Source organism: Chelonoidis abingdonii, chromosome 21 (genome assembly GCF_003597395.2).
Source record: "Chelonoidis abingdonii isolate Lonesome George chromosome 21, CheloAbing_2.0, whole genome shotgun sequence".
NCBI classification, from domain to species: Eukaryota; Metazoa; Chordata; order Testudines; family Testudinidae; genus Chelonoidis; species Chelonoidis abingdonii.
In genome coordinates this window covers 2,664,138-2,683,281 of record NC_133789.1, presented here as the reverse complement: position 1 = coordinate 2,683,281, position 19,144 = coordinate 2,664,138, and the positions used below count along the sequence as shown (strand labels likewise).

The following is a 19,144-nucleotide window of genomic DNA, read 5'->3' as shown; positions in this document are numbered from 1 at the left end:
TTTAAGCCTAGTTTTGTTCATGGCCCTTTGAGTTTTTTAGGCTGTGTTGGTTAGATCATCTTTTACACAATGTGGTTGGTTGTTTTAAATGTCTTCGTTTATTTCCACTTGTAAAATAATAAAGGTTGATGGCCTGAGAAGCATCTTTCTGCTTGTTTATCATTGGATCCCATCCACATCACAGGCCAATTTCATTTTCCAACAGCAGTAACTCCTCCTGATTGAACTGTTGTCATGTCGTTAAGGGTTAAAAATATCCCAGGATAAAACTGCCATAGTTAAATGATGAGAATTTTTATATGGATATCAGCCCTCATGCTTCAGTTAAGCCAACCATGGAGATTAGGAATAATTTCCCTCTGTGTATAGATTGTGGGATAAGTGTCTATCATGGGGTGTTTTTGTTTTGTACCTTCCTCTGTGATATCTGGCACTGGCCAGAATCAGAGACAGGAGACTAAAATAGCTAGACGACTGGTTGGATAGTTTCTAGGAATCCTGCATTTAAAAAATAAAAATAAGGGTGAATTCCAGCCAGGAGCAATGCTCTCGTCATCTCATTATCTGAACGACTTCCAAGAAGTTACCAAAAAATAAGACCTTCTCATTAACAAATCTGTTTCTTTAATAAAAAAATTCAGTAACAGTACAAAAATACCTTCTTACATAAGCACGAATAAAAAAGGCATCAGATTTACACAGTAACAGCAGCATTGAGGCAAATGGGTTATGCATTAGAATAAGGACAAACACCACTGTTTAAAATACACCGGTAATTTGTTTTACTGTATTTATCACCTATAGGTGAAGGAAAATAAGATCTCCAGATCAATATTAAGGATATTTTACACACCCTTTTCTATAGGGTAATATTGATGTGAAGCTACGCTGGGCAAAGGAAATGAACCAACAACCATCTCTCTAGAGGACTAGATGGATTGAACATTAACCTTTATGATCCGTACAAGCTTCACGTCATGGAAAATACACTAGTGGTGGGAAAAAAGGTTTGTTTTTTCAGCTAAAGGTAATGTTACTTTTTGTACCACCAGCAAAAACTCATCTTGACAGTCTGTTTTCAGTTTAAAACATGGTTAAGAACAGATTAGTAAAAACATCTGTCAGGGCTGGGCTGGGCAGGTAGACTTAAGCCTGCCCCAGTGTGGGGAATGAACTAGAGAATCTCCTGAGGTCCTTTTCAGCCTGACATTGCTGTGATTCTATCGAGGCCCTAAAGTTAGGCTTCTGAGTCAATATTAGACACCTAAGTAAGTGGCCTGTTTTTGTGGGACTAGGTACACTGAGATCAACAGTATCTTCTGTGGAAGGTGCATTTGATTCTTAAGAATCTCGAGTCAGAAAGCGCCACTTTGATCACCTAGTGCAGCGGTTCTCAAACTATGGGTCAGGATCCCAAAGTGAGTCGCGACCCCGTTTTAATGCGGTCGCCATGGCTCTCTTAGACTTGATGGGGCCCGGGGCCAAAGCCCGAGCCCCCCACCCGGGGCCAAAGCTGAAGTCCTGGGCAGTGGGGCTCAGTTTACAGGCTCCCTGCCTGGGCTGAAACCTTTGGCCCCACCACCTGGGGTGACAGGGCTTAGGTGAGCTCGGCTTTGATCCCCCCTTCTGGGGTCATGGAGTCATTTTTGTTGTCAGAAGGGGTTCGCAGTGCAGTGAAGCTTGAGAACCCTGACCTAGTGTGACAGAGGCCACAGGACTCACCTGCGTAATTCTTCTTTGAAACAGAGCAGATCTGTTAGAAGGAAAATCCAGTCTCGGTGTAAAAATTTCCATGGGTGGAGAATCCACCATAGCCCTTGGTGAGTTGATCCAGTGGTTAATTTCTCTCTCTCTCAAAAACGTACAGCTTAGTTCCAGTCTAAATTTGTCTAGCTTCAACATCCAGCCCTTGAATCTTGTTAGACCTTTGTCTGAGATTGAAGAGCTCTGTATTACTCAGCGTTATGAAGGCTAGACACGTGGCCTTACTTGCCAAATGCCTAATGTGGACTTAGAGCCTAACTTAAGGCCTCAAACTTTCAAAAAATCTTGGGCCAAATGTTGAAGTATCTGGCTCTTCTGTATCTACATAATTTGTGTGTAACTTTACCCAGCATTCTGTTAATATTCCTTTAACAGTCTATCTAATGTAGGCACTGATGCCATAAAGGCTGGAAGTGTGTCCTTATTTGAGAGGCTGGAATGAGGATTGAGAATCAACATGGCTTTGAGGCAGGATTTTCCCCTACAAATCTACTAGAATTCTTTGAGGGTGTTCACAAACATGCGGACTAGGGCAATCGAGTGGATACAGGGTAGCTGACCTTTCAGAAAGCCTTTTAACAAGGTCCCTCAATAAAGGGTCTTAAGCAAAGTACGGAGTCATGGGATAACTGGTTAAAAGATAGGAAGCAAAGAGTAGGAATACGTGGTCAGTTCTCGCAATGGAAAGAGGTAGATAGTGGGGCCCTACAAGGGTCTGTACTAGGACCAGTGCTGTTCAACATACATTCAACCAGTAAACAATGAGATGGCAAAGTCTGCAGGTGATACAAAATTACAAGAGAGTTAAGTCTAAAGCTGATATGAAGAGCTACAAAGGGATTTCACAAAACTGATCAGGAAACTGGCAGATGGAAATTCAGTGTTGATAAATGCAAGGTAATGCACACTGGAAAACATAATCCCAACCATAGATACAAAATAATGGGGTCTAAATTAGCTGTTACCACTCAAAGAGCGAAATCTTGGCATCATGAATAGTTCTCTGAAAACATCTGCTCAACATGCAGTGGCAGTCAAAAAAGCGAACAATGTTTGGAGCCATTAGGAAAAGGATAGAGAATACAGAAAATACCATATTGCCACTCTGTAAACCCTGGTATGCCCACAACTTGAATACGAGGTGCGGTTCTAATTGCCACGTCTCAAAAAACATATTAGAACTGGAAAAAGTACAAAGAAGGGCAATAAGATAAGAATGGATATGGAACGGTTTTCATAGGAGGGGAGACGGAAAAGGCTGGGCCCAATCAGCATGGAAAAGAGATGGCTAAGAGGGGATATGATAGAGGTCTATAAAATCATGAATGGTGTGGAGACAGTGAATAGGGAAGTGTTATTTATCCCCTTCACTTAACACAATTAATTAATGGGATGTAGTTTCAAACAAATAAGAGGAAGTATTTCTTCACACAATGCACAGTCAACCTGTGGCACTCATATCAGGGACCGTTGTGACAGCCAAAATATAACTGGGCTCAAAAGAGAATTAGACAAGTTCATGGAGGCTAGGTCCATCAGTGGCTATTAGCCAAGATGGTCAGGGACGCAACCCCATGCCCTGGGTTTCCATAGACCTCCAACTGCAAGAAGCTGGGACTGGATGACAGAGGATGGCTCACTCAGTTGCTGTTCTGTTCACTCCCTCTGGCACTGGGCTAGATGGACCATTGGTTTGACCCCATATGGTCATTCATAGGTTGTTCTTCTAAGACTTGATAAAATTACAATTGTATTTTCTTGGTGAAATAGGTTTGTTTGTTTGTTTTTTTAATGAAAATTTAATTCGCTTGAACATGTTTGAGCCAGAAAAAGCTTAAGGTTTGTCTCCACAAATGGTTCGCCGCAAGCTGTAGCGTGACTCTACCCAGAACTTGTCTGCCACAGACTGACTGTTGGCGTACGCCTTGCTAGTGCCTGTTAACCATTTGTTAATGCGCTTTGATCTAGTCCCATTTCAAAGAGGATTAGATCAAAGCATATTAAACTGTTAATGCAAATCAGCAGAGTGTACTTGAACAAATTAGTCCCCAACAGATTAGTGCAGGGAAGATTCACACCCCAGGTTCCCATAAGTGAACTGTTTGTATAGAACAGGGGTAGGCAACCTATGGCACGCATGCCGAAGGCGGCACGCGAGCTGATTTTCAGTGGCACTCACACTGCCTGGGTCCTGGCCACCGGTCCAGGGGGCTCTGCATTTTAATTTAATTTTTTAAAAAGCTTAAACATTTTTAAAACCTTATTTACTTTACATACAATGATAGTTTAGTTTAGTTATATATTATAGACTTATAGAAAGAGACCTTCTAAAAATGTTAAAAATGTATGACTGGCATGAGAAACCTTAAATCAGAGTGAATAAATGATGACTCAGCACAGCACTTCTGAAAGGTTGCTGACCCCTGGTATAGACAAACCTTGTTTCTAGGCAGTACAGCCTTACAGAATATATTCATGTACAAATTCACCTCTCTTGTTCTACAACTAGCAACTTTATATGTCTGAATATACAGTACAAGTCCTATCATATTGATGCACCCAAATAAGACCCTGTATTAGATGTATTCCTTGCACTGACAAACACATTGAGAGATGATTGGTAGCTTTCCTGAATAAGGAGTGCCGGATCAAACCAAAAAAACTAAATATCCAGTGTGTCAATTCACAACCCCCATTACTTAAGGCTACTAAGAAAGCAGCGCTCATTAGGCAAGAGACATGGGCACAACAGAACACTATAAACCATCAAATAGGAGAATTTGTTTTCTCCTTTAAGGCCGTGTATCATTTACTGGAATCTCTTGCTCCCGACCAAAAGCTTTCAAAAGCATTATTTTTATAGTGGACTACTGTGTAGCAGGTGAAGAAGGATCCGCTAGAGGCTGTTCGGCATCTTGCCAGGGAGGACAGAATTTGTGTTTAGTGTGGCAAGAGGATGGGAGTTAAGAGCTTCCTTCGGTATCACTCGGATGGCCCCTGCCACAGACACTGGGATAACGCCAGGACCTTTTGCCATTGGTATCTGGTTCAAGGGAGACCTGTGTCTGTGTGCTTCAGTGGTTACAGCTCTGTAGTCAGAACAGCTGCAATGGCAGATTGAATTACAGAGACTCCTACTCAATTGATATTCAGCCATCCCATGACAGCAATTCCCAGGATGTTCCTCCACAAGAGTCCTTCAGGTTTCCACTAAATGCACCAACTGGCATTACACTCTGGGCTTATTTTCCATGTCTTAATTTACATGACAGTAATCTGTTGCTCAGCTGCCACAGCCACATGGCTGGCTGTCACTCTCAGATCAAACTGTAACGAAGAGCACCATTAATAATCCCGACTGTCTGAATGTAGGATGCGCTTTCAGGAGTTTATGGAGGTTTATTTTTTAAATTTTCCCTTGCTCTATCAAAAGGCATCCGTTACAGCTTCTCCGAGGGAAAAGTGAGGTTGGGTGGGGAACTCATATCCACATGGTCCTCTGTTAGACTGAGGTCAGCAAGTGAGAATAAAGAACGCCCCTCCTTGAGGAAAACCTGCCTCCCAGCTCATGAAAAGCCTGAGCAGCCTTTCTGACAGGCGTCAAAGATTGGCATACGTGAGCTGTCAAACCAAGGGCAGATGAGAGCCTTCCACTGAGAAATAGATTATAGAGCTACAGGGCCCTGGACTCATTCCTGCTCAGAACTTTGGCACAGTCCAGCAAAATGCTTATTCCACATGTGCTTAAAGTCAAGCACATGAGTAATCCTGTTTGACTTCACTGGGGCGGCAGGGGGCTGGGGACTATCTGAGTGCTTAAAATTAAGTATATGCTTAAGTATTATGCTAGATTGGGGTCAGAGTGCTCTGCCATTTTCAGGATCATGCAGTAATGCCCCAGATATTCTCAACTGGCAGTTTACAAGCATCGAGGGCGTGTCTACACAGGGACACTCAGGAAAGTAAATCCAAATTAACTAAAGGTGTGAATTTACAGCACATTAGTTCTACTTCATTAATGAATTAAATCAGAATTAAAGTGGCCTTAATTTGAAGTGTCCACACAGAGATTTAATGTAGTTTAACTAATCCACTTTAAATTCACACCGTTAGTTAATTTGGATTATTTATCTGGAGTGTCCCCTTGTGGACAAACCCTCCCTTTCAGTACTGAAGTCGCCTTGATGCAGTTTAGCTTAATCCACTGCCGTAATGAAGAGGCTGCCTCCCATGATGCACAAGCCCTAAATCAGGGATTCTCAGACTTTTGTACTGGTGACCCCTTTTCGCACAGCGAACCTCTGAGTGCGACCCCCCCTTATACATTAAAAACACTTTTAAATATATTTAACACCATTATAAATGCTGGAGGCAAAGCGGGGTTTGGGGTGGAGGCTGACAGCTCGCAACCCCCCATGTAATAACCTCGTGACCCCCTGAGGGGGCCCGCCCCCAGTTTGAGAACCCCTGCCCTAAACCAGGTGGAACTTTACAGGTGAAACCCAAAATCCCAGCACAAGCAACGTGAATTGAAAGCCATTGTTTCCCCCAACAAACTTTCGAGATTTTGCATTAACAGGGACTGTTACCAAACTTACTCATTTTAAAAATCTGTAGTTTTAGGGTTAATTATGCAAATCTGACTTTTGGAGTGGGGAGGAGGGAACTGGGAGTGGCATGCTAGGGATACTGATTCATTCCAGCATTCAAGCAACTGAAGCCTAATCAAGAATCAGAAGTGAATGCTAGCTTATACCATGTATTGTGCTGAGCTTGGAGTTTGAGGCACAGCTTAGTCCCGTTCTGTCTTACTAGCTGGATCAGTGCTACAAAATTTGTTTGTGTAAGAAAGAGCAAAATGCAGTCTTGTTAAATGCGGCATTCAAATCAAGGAGGTGCTCCGGAAAGCTCAGCTGTAACACAAATAAGACAAAGTTTTTATATTGGAACAATGAGGAATGATGCCCAAATGGAACTGAGGGGAAATGGAACAAACACCACAAGGTCTTAATTGCTCCCCAGCTTAGTACTTTGTTGTAGCCTTAGCCAAGTCTCTCCCACCTACCTGGATTTCCTGAAATGTGGGGAAGTTAATAGGTTTTGTTCTGCACTGATACAGCTCTCTGGCCAAGGTGAGGCTGGCCCTGCTCAAATCATTAATTCAAGAGGGCTGCAAGATGCAGGAATACCCCAGCCATGGCCCAGTCAAATCAGACACAGAACACCCCTCATGGTGAGAAAGTGGTGGTTGTCTCGGTCTCCATAGCAAAGGAGAACCGCCTGTTCTCCCTGCAAGTCGACAGATGCCAGAGCCGCTCCTGGCTCAGGCAACCCAGCTCCTTGAGAAGCTTGAAGAGGTCATTGCGGAACTTGACACCAATGAAGGCATAGAGGAAGGGGTTGAGGCAGCAGCGGAAGCAGGCCAGAGTGTAGGTCACATCGTCTGCCACGTCAAGCTGCTTACTCTTCTCGCACAGGCTGTCAGTATTGTTGAAAGCTGAGATTGTCTTGGCCAACATGACGCCATTGTAAGGCAGCTGGAAGACGACGAAGACTATCACCACAGAGATGATGACCTTGATGGCCTTGTTTTTCTCAAAGTTACGGGCCTGGAGCAAGGTCTTGACGATGACAAAGTAGCAGAAGGACATGACCAACAGGGGTACTAGGAAGCCAAAGACCATCTGGGACACTTTGATGCCAGTGTCGAACTTGTGCAAGTCGGTGGCGGCGATGATGGAGCAGCGGGGGGTCTCAGATGTGTTCACTCCACTGTGGACCAGTTCTGGGATGGAGAGGACAAAGGCCAGGATCCAGATGGAGAAGCATGTGACCTTGCTGATGAAGATCATGCGGGAGCGGAGACGGTGGGCAGAGGCGGCCTGGACGATGGAGAAGTACCTGTCAATGCTGATGGCCAGGAGCAGCAGCATCCCGCTGAAGAAGCTCATTTTGCAGATGCAGTAGACGGCTTTGCAAGCAAACTCCCCGAAGAGCCAGTGCTTGGCTGCGCTCGTGGCCCAGAAGGGGAGCGTCAGCAGGAAGAGGATGTCCGCCAAGGCCAGGTTCAGCAGGTAGATGTCGGTCATCGTCTTAAGCCTCTTGAAGTAGATGTAGGTCAGCATCACCAGCCCGTTCCCCACCAGCCCAACGAAGCAGATGAGTGAGTACATAGCTGGGAGGAATGCAGCGCGGAAGCTCCGGACCTCGGCCTTCTCACAGAGAGTCTCAAACATGTTATAATCGACAGTGACGTTGGAATCATAGTAGTCAGTGACATTGTTGCCTGTGCACAGCTAGAAGGGGAAGGAAACAAGCGTGCTCAAGGCCTTACCCTGCAATGGGGCAGATCCCTGGGAAATAACTCATTGCAGGAGCGAGGCCTGAACTGGGAGTGTAAAGTGAGTAAAACCACCAAGCCTCCAAAAGCAGAGAAATCCCAGATCACTTCCAAGCCTTTCCCTGGCAAGCAGCTGGTCAGAGCTTTTCAGTCAGGTTTTGGGGGGGGGGGTTGGATGAAAAATGGAAATGCTATAGGAAACGTTGGAGTTTAACTAAAATTTTTCACAGAAAAACCAGAAACCTCAGGAAAAAAAGTCATACTTATTGGAACAAAAACGTTTCCTGACCAGCTCTGGTCACAAGGAATTTTCTGCCTTTCCTCCTTGAATGTTCACCCACACCACTTCCCTTAAGATAATGGGAAGTGCATATAAATGCTGGGAATAACAAATGGCATGGGACAGACAGAGCTATGCCATTTAATAATAGCTGGCTTTTATACATGGGACCGTGATCCAGGATGGGGACCCTACACACAACCATAAATAAATTAAAATTATATAGTAGCTTTTGAACTCTTGGGGGTTCTTAGTGATGAAACTGCTAAACGAGAGTGATTGCAAGAGGTAAAGCAAGAAATCACACTCGTTTAGCAGTTTCATCACTAAGAATCCCCAAAAGGTTCAAAGGCCACTATGCTTCAGGGGAGAAACAGAAGCAGTATCATGAAACACACAGCAACACGTCAGGGTAGAAAATGTATGCAATAGACCCTGTAAATCAGTGATTCTCAAACCTTTGTACTGGTGACCCCTTTCACATAGCAAGCCTCTGAGTGCGACCCCCTTTCTAAATTAAAAATTTTTTTTAATATATTTAACACCATTATAAATGCTGGATGCAAAGTGGGGTTTGGGGTGGGGGCTGATAGCTAACGACCCCCCATGTAATAACCTCGCAACCCTGAGGGGTCCCCACCCCCAGTTTGAGAACCCCTGCTGTAAATGGAATGTAATGACCCAAGTAAGCCTAGCCAGGAAACATCAACATCCCTGTTCTCAAAGTGTCCTGTAGGTTCTTCAGAGACTCCCCCAGGGGACAGAATTTTGGATGAAATTAGAACTGACCATGACAGGTCCCTAAAGGCCAAACAAAACTGAACCTTAATTTGAGCAGTTCAAACTTTGGTTGGCCTAACACACTATCGACAGGCAACTCTGCAAGGGGGAAGCAGCTAATTACTGCATGAGTGAAACTGATCCTGTGAGGCTTGCAGCCCCAGGTGCCAGGGCTGAGAGCCCTGAATCAGTTTCAGATGCCTGCTTTCATCCTCATCCTTCGAAGGCAGTCAGTTGCTAATATCAGGGTGGCCTCTGCACCAGTGGGAATGGTGCCCTCATGAGCAGAAGACCTGCTGGCACGGGGTGAATTTGCAGAAAGACCTGAGGGGTGGCATTAGTCCAGACAAGCTGGCCAAATCTTCCCTTGAGCAAGAAAGCAGCTGGATGCTGAAGAGGGAGTTGGATTCCTTAGAGATATTCAGGTCAGACTGGCACTGCCCACAGCTCATTCCTTAAAGAGGTTCCTTGTTTCAAGTGCTGTGCTCAGTGGTGCTGCCTGGAAGATTTTTTTTAAAGTTTCAGCCTGTGGTGTATTAAAATGTTGTTTTTTTAAATTTAATCTGTGTGCAGGTGCGCTTTAAACTACTAGACTCCTCGCTCTGCTGGGACCGAATTTCAGTGGCCCTCTAGTCATCTCACTAAAATTGAGTGTATTGTAGAAATGCAGACATGGCAGTATTGCCAATCACAAGTGTTCAAAAATTGAGTCAGGTTCCCCCAAAGTCATGAGATTGGCTTCAATTTGGGGGAGGGGGGGAGTTAAGGTTCCTATTTGATTTCTGGTTTTTGGAACCTTTAAGGGTCACATTTTCAAGCTTTCCTCACCAGCCAGAAGGATTAGGAAACACTGGCTTTTTAAGAACAAAAGCTGAAGCGCTCACACAATTGCACGATGCCGGAGTCGGGGCTCTAAGAAAAAACACCACAGCTTGAGATTCATGACAGAATGGTGAGAGTAGGCAGCACTGAGACAGCTCTCCTTAGATGCTTTCTGGCTCTCCTAGATCCCAAGGCTGGATGGATGCACTGTCATTATCTAATCAGACCTCCTGTGTAACCCAGGCCAGAGAACTTGTATAAAACAATTGCTACCCTTGCTCTCCCTGTTATGAGTAAACCTGTGAAGTAGCAGAACCGAAGAACTTTGGTGTGGTTGTGGACAGAGCCCCTGGGGGATAACGTGACTGGGGCCCCTCACTTCAATGACTTTCTGTATAAAACAATGAGAGGGTCACTACAGCCCAGATAAAATCCAGCGAGTGAAGCTGCCAGGAAATGAGTGACAAGTTCGTTGCTGCTGCTTCTCTCTCAACTTGCCAGATTAGAGTAGCGTAAAGAACAGCATGAGCTTGTGATATCTGCACCCGGCTTTCATCTGTACCATTAGTCTCTACTATCCTCCCTTCCTCTGTGCTCTCTGCAGAGATAAAAGGCTTCCCCTCTGAGTGGCATCTACCGTTATCGCTGTGAATCTTAGCGTGCTCTTCGTCTCTGCCAGGCTTGGCTTTCACCACATCCTCCACGCATCTAAAGCCCTGCTACCAGAAGTGAAAGGGGAAAGAAGCCCACCGCAAAACCTTCCTTGTTTCACAGAACCCCTTGCAGAGCCTGATACTGTGGGGCAGATGAGGCATGCTCCCAAAGATGCAGCAGTCCTAGAGTACAGCTGGTCCTGGCACAAGAGTTCACTAGCAGGTCAGAATGGACAGTTCAGCAATGCTAGATTCTTTCACGTTTCCCTTTTCCAGCTCTAGTCTTACTCTGAATTGGAGGAAGAGAATGAAAGAGGCGTTCATGGCAGACGAGGAACTCTTCCTCCTCCTGCAGTGTGCCACCCATCAGGCCCCAATCCTGCAGCCCTTTCTCACATGAGCAGAGGCTGCAGTATTAAGTCACTATGACCAGATTTTTCCAAAGATCTCAGCACCCAACAAGTGGGAAACCTGGCCATTTGTTTAGGTGCTGAAATGGGAGCAAGGCTGTCAGTATGGAAGCCCTTCTGGACATCCCAGCCTTAATGGTCACTTTGTATTACATTCCATATCTGTAGTTCTTTCTTTCTTTCCTCAGATCTCACTGGCTCAGATAGTTCTGTGAATTCTCCCCACTTTGCTCTAGGTGGTTACCTGAAAACCCTTTAGGATTCTAATATGAAATGTAGTTTCTATCAGAATCGCTTTTGCTGCTGCTTTGTCTGTCAAAGTTATCCGTACCATCACTTCTACATTCAGTGCATGAATGCAGCTAAATTTCAACCAAATTCCTTTTTGGTTTTTAACTTCTTACCTGGAAAATGAAGGGAAGACTCAAAACAACCATCACCTTCACCTGTTTACCTAGAGAAGGAGGAAGCACAACATTAGTGGTTGCCATTAAGAGGGGTTCCCAGGTAACGTACATTTGTCCTGGAAATAAAGTTTGAAAATGATCTCCAAGTTTTAACATAATACATTGCACTGCTATAGCGTCTCTCATCCATGAATCCCAAAGCATTTGACAAACCTTATTAAGCCTTGCACTGATGGATAAACTGAGGCATAAAAAAGAAGTTAAGGTTCAGATCCTCAAAGGTCTTTATGTCCTTAATTCCCACTGAAATCAGTGAGAGGTGCCTAAAGACCTTTGAGTTTCTTGGCTTATGTGACAAACCCCAAGTCACATAGCAAGTTAGTATAAAAGCAAGAAATAGAAACCAGGTGAATGAAGTTAAAGACTTAGTGAACTTGTGCTTGGTTTATCACAATGTCTGGTTTATTTTTAGTTATTTTTTTTATAAAAAGCCTATCACGGTTGCAGGGGATGAGGACACAGTCAGCAACAAGCCATGCATAGCTCATACATGCCTCTTACTTGTGTGCTAAAGCTTCCTTAATGTGAATTTAAAAAAAGTACGGCTGTGTCTGTGATAAATTTGGCCTGGCTGTTCCCTGACAGAAGACTACAGAGCAAGGAACTGAGCTCACCTACAGGATACATCTGACTGAAATTTATTGTACTTTTCTAAATGTCAGAGCTGACTTCTGCTTTGAACTCAGATGCTGCCTGCTGAAGACAGGGAAGGAAAGAGTAAATTCAGAACCAGGAGTGATGTGCTAGAGCAATCGCAGACAAGCATCTCTTCCTCCTGTGGTTAACAAAGGTGCAGAGGCCAGTGAAAGCACTTTGCTTTCCGCTGTTTAAAACAGACTCTGGTTTCTTGCCTCAGCCTCAGCCACCTAGGTTAGAAGTTGATCCTGCAAGCCATGAAAGCCCTCAGTTCCCTCTGGCTCTGAAGCCCAACTCCCTCCCCAGGCTTCAGAGATATACCTACCTATCTCATAGAGCTGGAAGGGACCCTGAAAGATCATCGGGTCCAGCCCCCTGCTTTCACTAGCAGGACAAAGTACTGATTTTGCCCCAGATCCCTAAGTGGCTCCCCCAGGGACTGAGCTCACAACCCTGGATTTAGCAGTCCAATGCTCAAACCACCAAGCTACCCTGGGTAGACATACCTTGGTATGACTGGGCCCTTCCCACATCTCTCTTAGGAGCAGGTGGATTTGTTTGCTAATATGTCTGCAACCCCCTAGTAATATTTAGCACTTGCTTCACACAGGGTCAACCAAGTAATAACCCTGAGAGACAGACTCCCATCTTACTAATGGGGAAATCGAGACACGATAAAGTCAAGTGATTTGCCCAAGGTCGCTTAGCAAGTCACTGGCAGAGCCAGCGATAACCCATTGGTTCACAGCCCTTTGTTTCTTCCCATAGGCTATGCTGCCTTTGTACCTTTAAACCCATTTATTACTGAGCGTGAATTATTCATTCACTCCCATTGTGGTTACCATCCTCCTCTGCGTTCAGCTCTAGGCTCTCTCGGATTGCTGGCTGCTGTTTCTCTGTAGTGCCTTTGCAAAGCCAGTTTGTGCTCGGGGCTCAGCTCTAGGAAGCTGCTGTGCAATTGCTCCCATGCACTGGGTGGATTGATAGCCATTATTTCAGGAGTCTGTCGTCACATAGCCGTCTGTAGTACAGGTAATGGCATTATTCAGATAAACGGTTAGCTCAGTACTGGGTGACAATCAGACTGTTTCATGTTGATGTGAGAACAAAGGAGGCCTAGTCTTCCTATAGAGCGATGAGAGTGTCATGGTTCTCTTCCTCCCAGAGCCTTCTGGGAACTTACTCAAAATTTCAGACCTGGGCTGGAGATGGGACATTGGCAGGCAGGGCCAGGGCGCTCTCTCTCAGGGGCTTGGCTGGCTGGTGCTCCCATGCTCAGGGTCTAGCAGATCACTATATGTGGGGTCGGGAAGGAATTTCCCCCCAGGTTAGATGGGCAGTGACCTAGGGAGTTTTTCACTTTCCTCTGCTGCATGTAGCTGTGGGTCACTTGCCAGCTTCTGTCATCAGACGTCTGATATAACTGTGTCTTGTGCACACACTCTTCCCTCCCACAGGATCCAGGACAATGCCCCTTCTGGGGGGTCCTAGGTGCTGCAGCATTAGACATAATACAGAAGCACAGATGCTTTGGTCTCCATATTTCTTTGACCACACTACGTGGGGTATCAGGGAAAGCTGCACATGACCAGTGAAGACAAATAGGACCAGAAGAGCTGCCAGAATGGATCAGACCAGTATCCCATTCAGTCTCCTATCGCTGACAGTGGCCAGCACCAGATGCTTCCAAGGAGGAAGTAAAACACTTCCTCCCACCTCAGAACTGGCAGCAGGAAGGACCCCCCACTGAGAGCTACACCACCGCATATGGGGCAGGAAACCTGGTGGAATTTACTGAGGCAGCATCCAGTTTGGAGGGGACACGGGGGCAAACACCCCAACTCTTCTCAGAAGCCCAATGGGATCTTCAGTGATTAGCAAGGCCTGTGCCTTTTGTTAATCTCCTCCACAATTGCACCCCCAGCAGCATGCAGCCTCCTAGCACCAGGCTGTGGCAGGAGTTCAGTAATTTAAAGGGCACTGCATCTCTCATCCATCAGCTGACCAGATCTACTCCCACTTAACCTCTGAGTGACAACATCACAACCCCACAGTGGTCTGGTTTTTGCTTTGGAGAGTGATACTGAACTGAAAACAAAAGTGACTCAACTAACTGGTTTTGGATGCCTCAGCTACAGAACTTTCCTTTAAAGAGCCCTTGTTTCGCTTTCTTCAGGAATTTTCAGTGTTACTTGATTTCCAGTCCCAAGAAAAACTGCTCCCCTCTCCCCCCAGGGCAGTTGACAAGCCAGAAAGGACTGACTAAGGAGACAACTTCTTCGTACCTCGCTTTCCCTCACCAGCTTGTTGAGTGAGTCCTATTCTAAGTGCAGTGGGCACGAGCGCCCACTGCCCTATCTCGCTAACATCACTGCGGGGAACCAGGCTTCCCAACACACTGGGGAGAGAGGAAGTGGCTGGCAGGAGCGGAGAGGAAATGGGCCAAACAGCCCCTTGAACTCTGGAGTTTCGTGGGCATGTTTAAGACTTTTTTTTTTGCTTGTGGCCATTCTTGGTTCTGGGTATTTTCCTAAAGTTTCATCTCTCAAAATACTAATAGAGAATCCCCCCCTTGAAAGTCCCTGTAACGACAAAACTCACAACCATGCTAAATCAAATCAAATCAAATATCCAGGGCAGGGAACTCATTCAGACATGAGGTCCAGTGCCTCCCCACTCCAGGTCCTTTGGCTGTTTTCTGTACATGCTCTTCAACCACTGTTTTCCAAACGCACCACATCATTCCAGAAGACCTGCACAGAGAGACTTCCAGCTCAGCCTGGTTCCTCTCCTGGATCAACATGGGAGCAGCAATTCCCAGCTGAGACCAGCCTAGCAGTGGGGAGGTGGGGCCCAGCTGACAGTTCCTCACTCCTTCTGGAGACAAGGTAGGATTTAAAAAAAAAATGCTCAGAACTGGCCCATCTCTGCTCCCATTATGTCACTGGCAAAATGCCCATTAACTTCAGGGGGCATGGAGGTAGGCCAGCACTGAGTGCTTTTGGCTAATCTCCCCGCAGTGTATTCATTATGCTCTGGATCGTCTCATTGCACAAGTGGACAGATCTCAAGCCAGATCAGGGAAGATTCTGCAGCAGGAGGAAAAAAGAGGCATTTGTGTTCAGCTGCACAGCCTATGCAGAAGTAAAGAGATGGAATTAGGAACAGGAAACTTTAGGCTGAGCATCAAAGAAAATGCTTCCAGACCATGGGATGTATTTGGCTATGGAACAGCCTCCCAAGCGAAGTAGCAGAAACCCCATTAACTGGGGCATTTAAAACTAGACCGGACGCAGCCCTGCAGAATGGACCAGAAAACCATCCTACATGGACTCTTGCGCAGTGAACCACAAGTGACCTAACAGGTCTGCTCCACCCTCACCTGCTATGAATCTGTGACTCAGACTGGGGTAGGCTAAACTCTCGTCCAGAGATGGTCATTTTACACCCATTTTGCACTGAAAATGGCTGTACCAGGTGCAGGGTTACAGGGAGTTGGCGATGCCACTGGATTTTCAGAAGATGGCTGGAGAAGACTTTGAATGGTAGCAGCAAGGGACCCAATTAACTCAGCAGAAAACCTGCCCAGCTCTTATAGGAGAGAGTCTGCTCTGGGGCTATGGCCACAGGTGAATGATTGTCGCGCACTAGCCAGAAATACAGAACCTGAGTTTCAAAGTCAGGGACTTAAACCCACATTTAGACTAAGGGCACATTTACACGGCAAGTTAACGCAGTGTGGTTAGGCAGACGCATGGTAGATTTAATCTAACAGTGTGGGTAACAAGACGCGTGAAGATGTAGCCATACAGGATTTGGGGTGGGCTAACCACCCCAGTACAAGCCCCTTGGGGACCCTGGGTACATACCCAGGAAATGTCATGAGCTGAAATCCATGCCGCCACATCTGCACTACTATTGTCCTCATTAGCTAGATTAAAACTGGCACGGGTAGGCATAACTGTGCGACCAATCGTACGTTCCTGTGTGGTGTAGACATACCTACGGGCTAATGCAATGGCTGTTTGTGGGCTTATCTTCATGTGCAGTGCCGCTGTAGTGCTTTAGTGAAGACACGACTACACCAACAGGAGAGCTTCTGTCGACATAGTGCTTTCTACACCAGGGCCAGGTTAGGATTGCCAACCCTCCAGGGTTGTCCTGGAGTCTCCAGGAATTAAAGATGAATCTTTCATTAAAGATTGTCACATGATGAAACCTCCAGGAATATGTCCAACCAAAATCGGCAGCCCTAGGCTGCCAGGTTGGTATAACCATGTTGTTCAGGGGTGTGAATTTTTCACACCCTTGAACCATGCAGTTATGCCAGTGTAAATCTGTAGCGTAGACCTGGCCTGTGTTTCAGACAGGATGTCTGCTTAGGCAGAAGCTACTTCTGACGCCCCGCTCACTCTCTTCAAACTCTGTGACCTTCATGGAAACAACCAGTTTCTGAGAACGAATGGTTGATCATCATTTATTAGCATATTCAGTCTCTTTCGTGGAGGTGTTAGTGCCCCTCGCGCTCTCAATCTGTCTCTCAGCTCTTGCCAGCAAGGCCTAGTCCCTCATTTCAGTAGCGAAAAAGACCAGTGAGGCAAAACGGGGCCTTTCATCTCAGGCACTCGCAACATGTTGTGAGAGCAGCAAGAAATAAACTCTCTTTCTCCACCCCCTCATGGAAATTGTGAACCAAATGATAGGGCTGCAGAGATAAACAGATTAGCAGACAACTCATTCTAAAAAAGAGTAACTTGTGTTTTCTGCCCTAAACACGGTGTCAGTAATAATCACTCAGCCCCAGTCTGAAAAAGCACTTTAGCATAGGAGTAGTCCCAGTGGCTCCAGTTGTGCTGGTAGTAAAGTTAAGCATGTGCTGAAGCGCCTTGCTAGATCAGGTCCTAAGTCCCTTGAGCTGAAGCTTGCTATCTTTACACAACTGAGCAGGGATTTGTAACGTGAGTACATTTTGCAGTCTAGGGTTCCTAATCCATAATCTAGTGTCTTGTAGACTTTCACAGGGCATGGACAATGAGGTGACCTCCCTGTCGTCTCCCCAGATTTATTTAAGCGGAACGGCCTTCTGTATCTCCCTCCTTTCCCTGCCACGTCACAGCTCAGGATTTTCTACCCCTGAACAGAGCGCATGTTCCGTGACAGCTGTCCTAGACCTTGCCCTGTGTTTGTCCATTTATTATTCGCAGTCTATGTTCACGGTGGGCATGTGCTGCTGAAGTTTCAAAAACTCCTTCGAGAGGAAGCATGGTCTTGGGATTCAGACTGAACTGAGATATAGGAAACCTGGGTTTGTTCCCCAGCTCCACCACCATCTCCCTGCGTGACCTTGGGAAAGTCACTTAATTTTTCTGCATCTCAGTTTAACCATCTCCGAAAAGGGGAAAATACTTCCTTGCACCACCTTCTCTCTGTCTTGCCTATTATGGATGGGATTTTCAAAGTGTGCACAGTAACTCGAAGATCCCACTGAAATAGTTAAGGGACTGTCTCTATGTGCATCTACAGCACCTACACAATGGGACTCATCTCAGCTGGGGCATTTAGATGCTACTGTGAGGCACATCCTAATAACGGCCCCCAGGCTGCTGTGCTGGTAGAGGCCTAAATACACAGAGAAGCCTTTTAACTCCCTACTCATTCCAGACTTTGACTTGAAAATACGGCATGAAGATAGGGCAGCAGGACCCACTTCCCTCTCAAAGCAAAGCCCAGCCATCTACTGATGCCATGAGGCTTCACTGTTCTGTACTCTGTGGTTTCTGCAGCCAGTACCGTAGAGCAGAGCTTGCCCTGAATCTGTACCATACGCTCACCTAACTATAGCACTGACTAGCCATTCATTCGCAGAAAATTATCAGGTGTCTTTCAATCCTACCTTGCTTAATTTATTTGCAAAGTGGTTCAAACCTTCTGCTTTCTTCTGATGGCAAAGCTGTTACCATTCTGCATTCTCTGTTCTGTTCTCTCCCCCACCCCCCACCTCTCTTTGCCCCCTTCAGTCATCTTGGACTGATTTTTTGCAAATGTTCTGAGCACTAAAGAAAGTGAAAAGAATTATGTTTAGAAGCAAGCATCAGGAGGAAGGAAATTATTTGAGTATGGCCTGGAGTCTGAAGGATAAAAATACCAGCATTCTAGCTGTTCAGCATATCTAATCCACTACTCTAGTTTCCTATGATTAACTCTGTGGATGCAACAAAACCACTGAAGGCAAATCTAAAACAGGTTCTTGCAAAGCAGACTTGAGCTATAATCAAGCACTCAAGGAGAGTCTTAAATGTTGACAGTAACAAGCTGCAAGTTCTCTCTCTCCAGGAACAACGCTGATGCCGTATTCGCAACGGCAGACAGCACCAGTGCCTGTTGCTGCTCATTTTAATGCTTAACAATGAAATAATCCATGGAAATACAACTCCAACTTGATTCAATCCCTCACTGAGAGAATCCAAATCAACTCTGCATGGATCCACGGACCTAAAAATGCTTTGCAGACCTTCATCCATGGAGCATTACGAGGCCCCTTTGAGAGAGAGAAGCACTGTAAAATTATTTCCACTTCACACATAGGGAAATCAAGGCAGAGAGACAAGAAGTCTCACTCAAGACTGCACAGGGAGTCTGTGGCAGAGCTAGGAACAGAATCCAAACATCCTCACTCCTACTCAAATCACTAGACTGTATCAATGATACTCGGGAGAAAGGGTCCTCTTTGCCATTTAAAAATAGGAAAATTAAGTAGTTTTAAAAATCTGGTTAGCAAGATGGTTTCCCCTGTTTGTTTTAAGACGTGACTGTGATGAACTGGGACTGTTCTTAATGTTTGCTCTGAATACTGTGTTGGTGCCTCAGTGTCCCCTAGGCAGTTCTTAAGTATCTAGGTGGTGGGATCAGGGTGTGTGATTGCTGCAGAGCAAAGGGCCAGTGCCCCTAAATGCCTGGCACCCTGTCTCCTAGCAACTGATGGCCTGGGCCCC

General features: G+C 45.7%; 1 protein-coding gene across 3 annotated transcripts in view; it reads right to left on the bottom strand.

Annotated features, from left to right (window-relative positions):
- Nucleotides 1-607: 607 nt before the first annotated feature.
- CCR7 (C-C motif chemokine receptor 7) overlaps nt 608-19,144 on the bottom strand; it is a 21,079-nt gene continuing 2,542 nt past the window's right edge. For 2 of the 3 annotated variants that reach the window (XM_032788975.2, XM_032788974.2), the window contains exons 2-3: nt 11,454-11,503; nt 608-8,060 (exon numbers count right to left, since the gene is read on the bottom strand). In XM_032788975.2, the coding sequence (XP_032644866.1) occupies nt 6,993-8,060; nt 11,454-11,486 (1,101 nt within the window). In that variant the 5' untranslated portion in view covers nt 11,487-11,503 and the 3' untranslated portion in view covers nt 608-6,992. Of the gene's footprint in view, nt 8,061-11,453; nt 11,676-19,144 lie in introns of those variants that run through there. The other variant, XM_075059570.1, reaches the window with a different exon arrangement.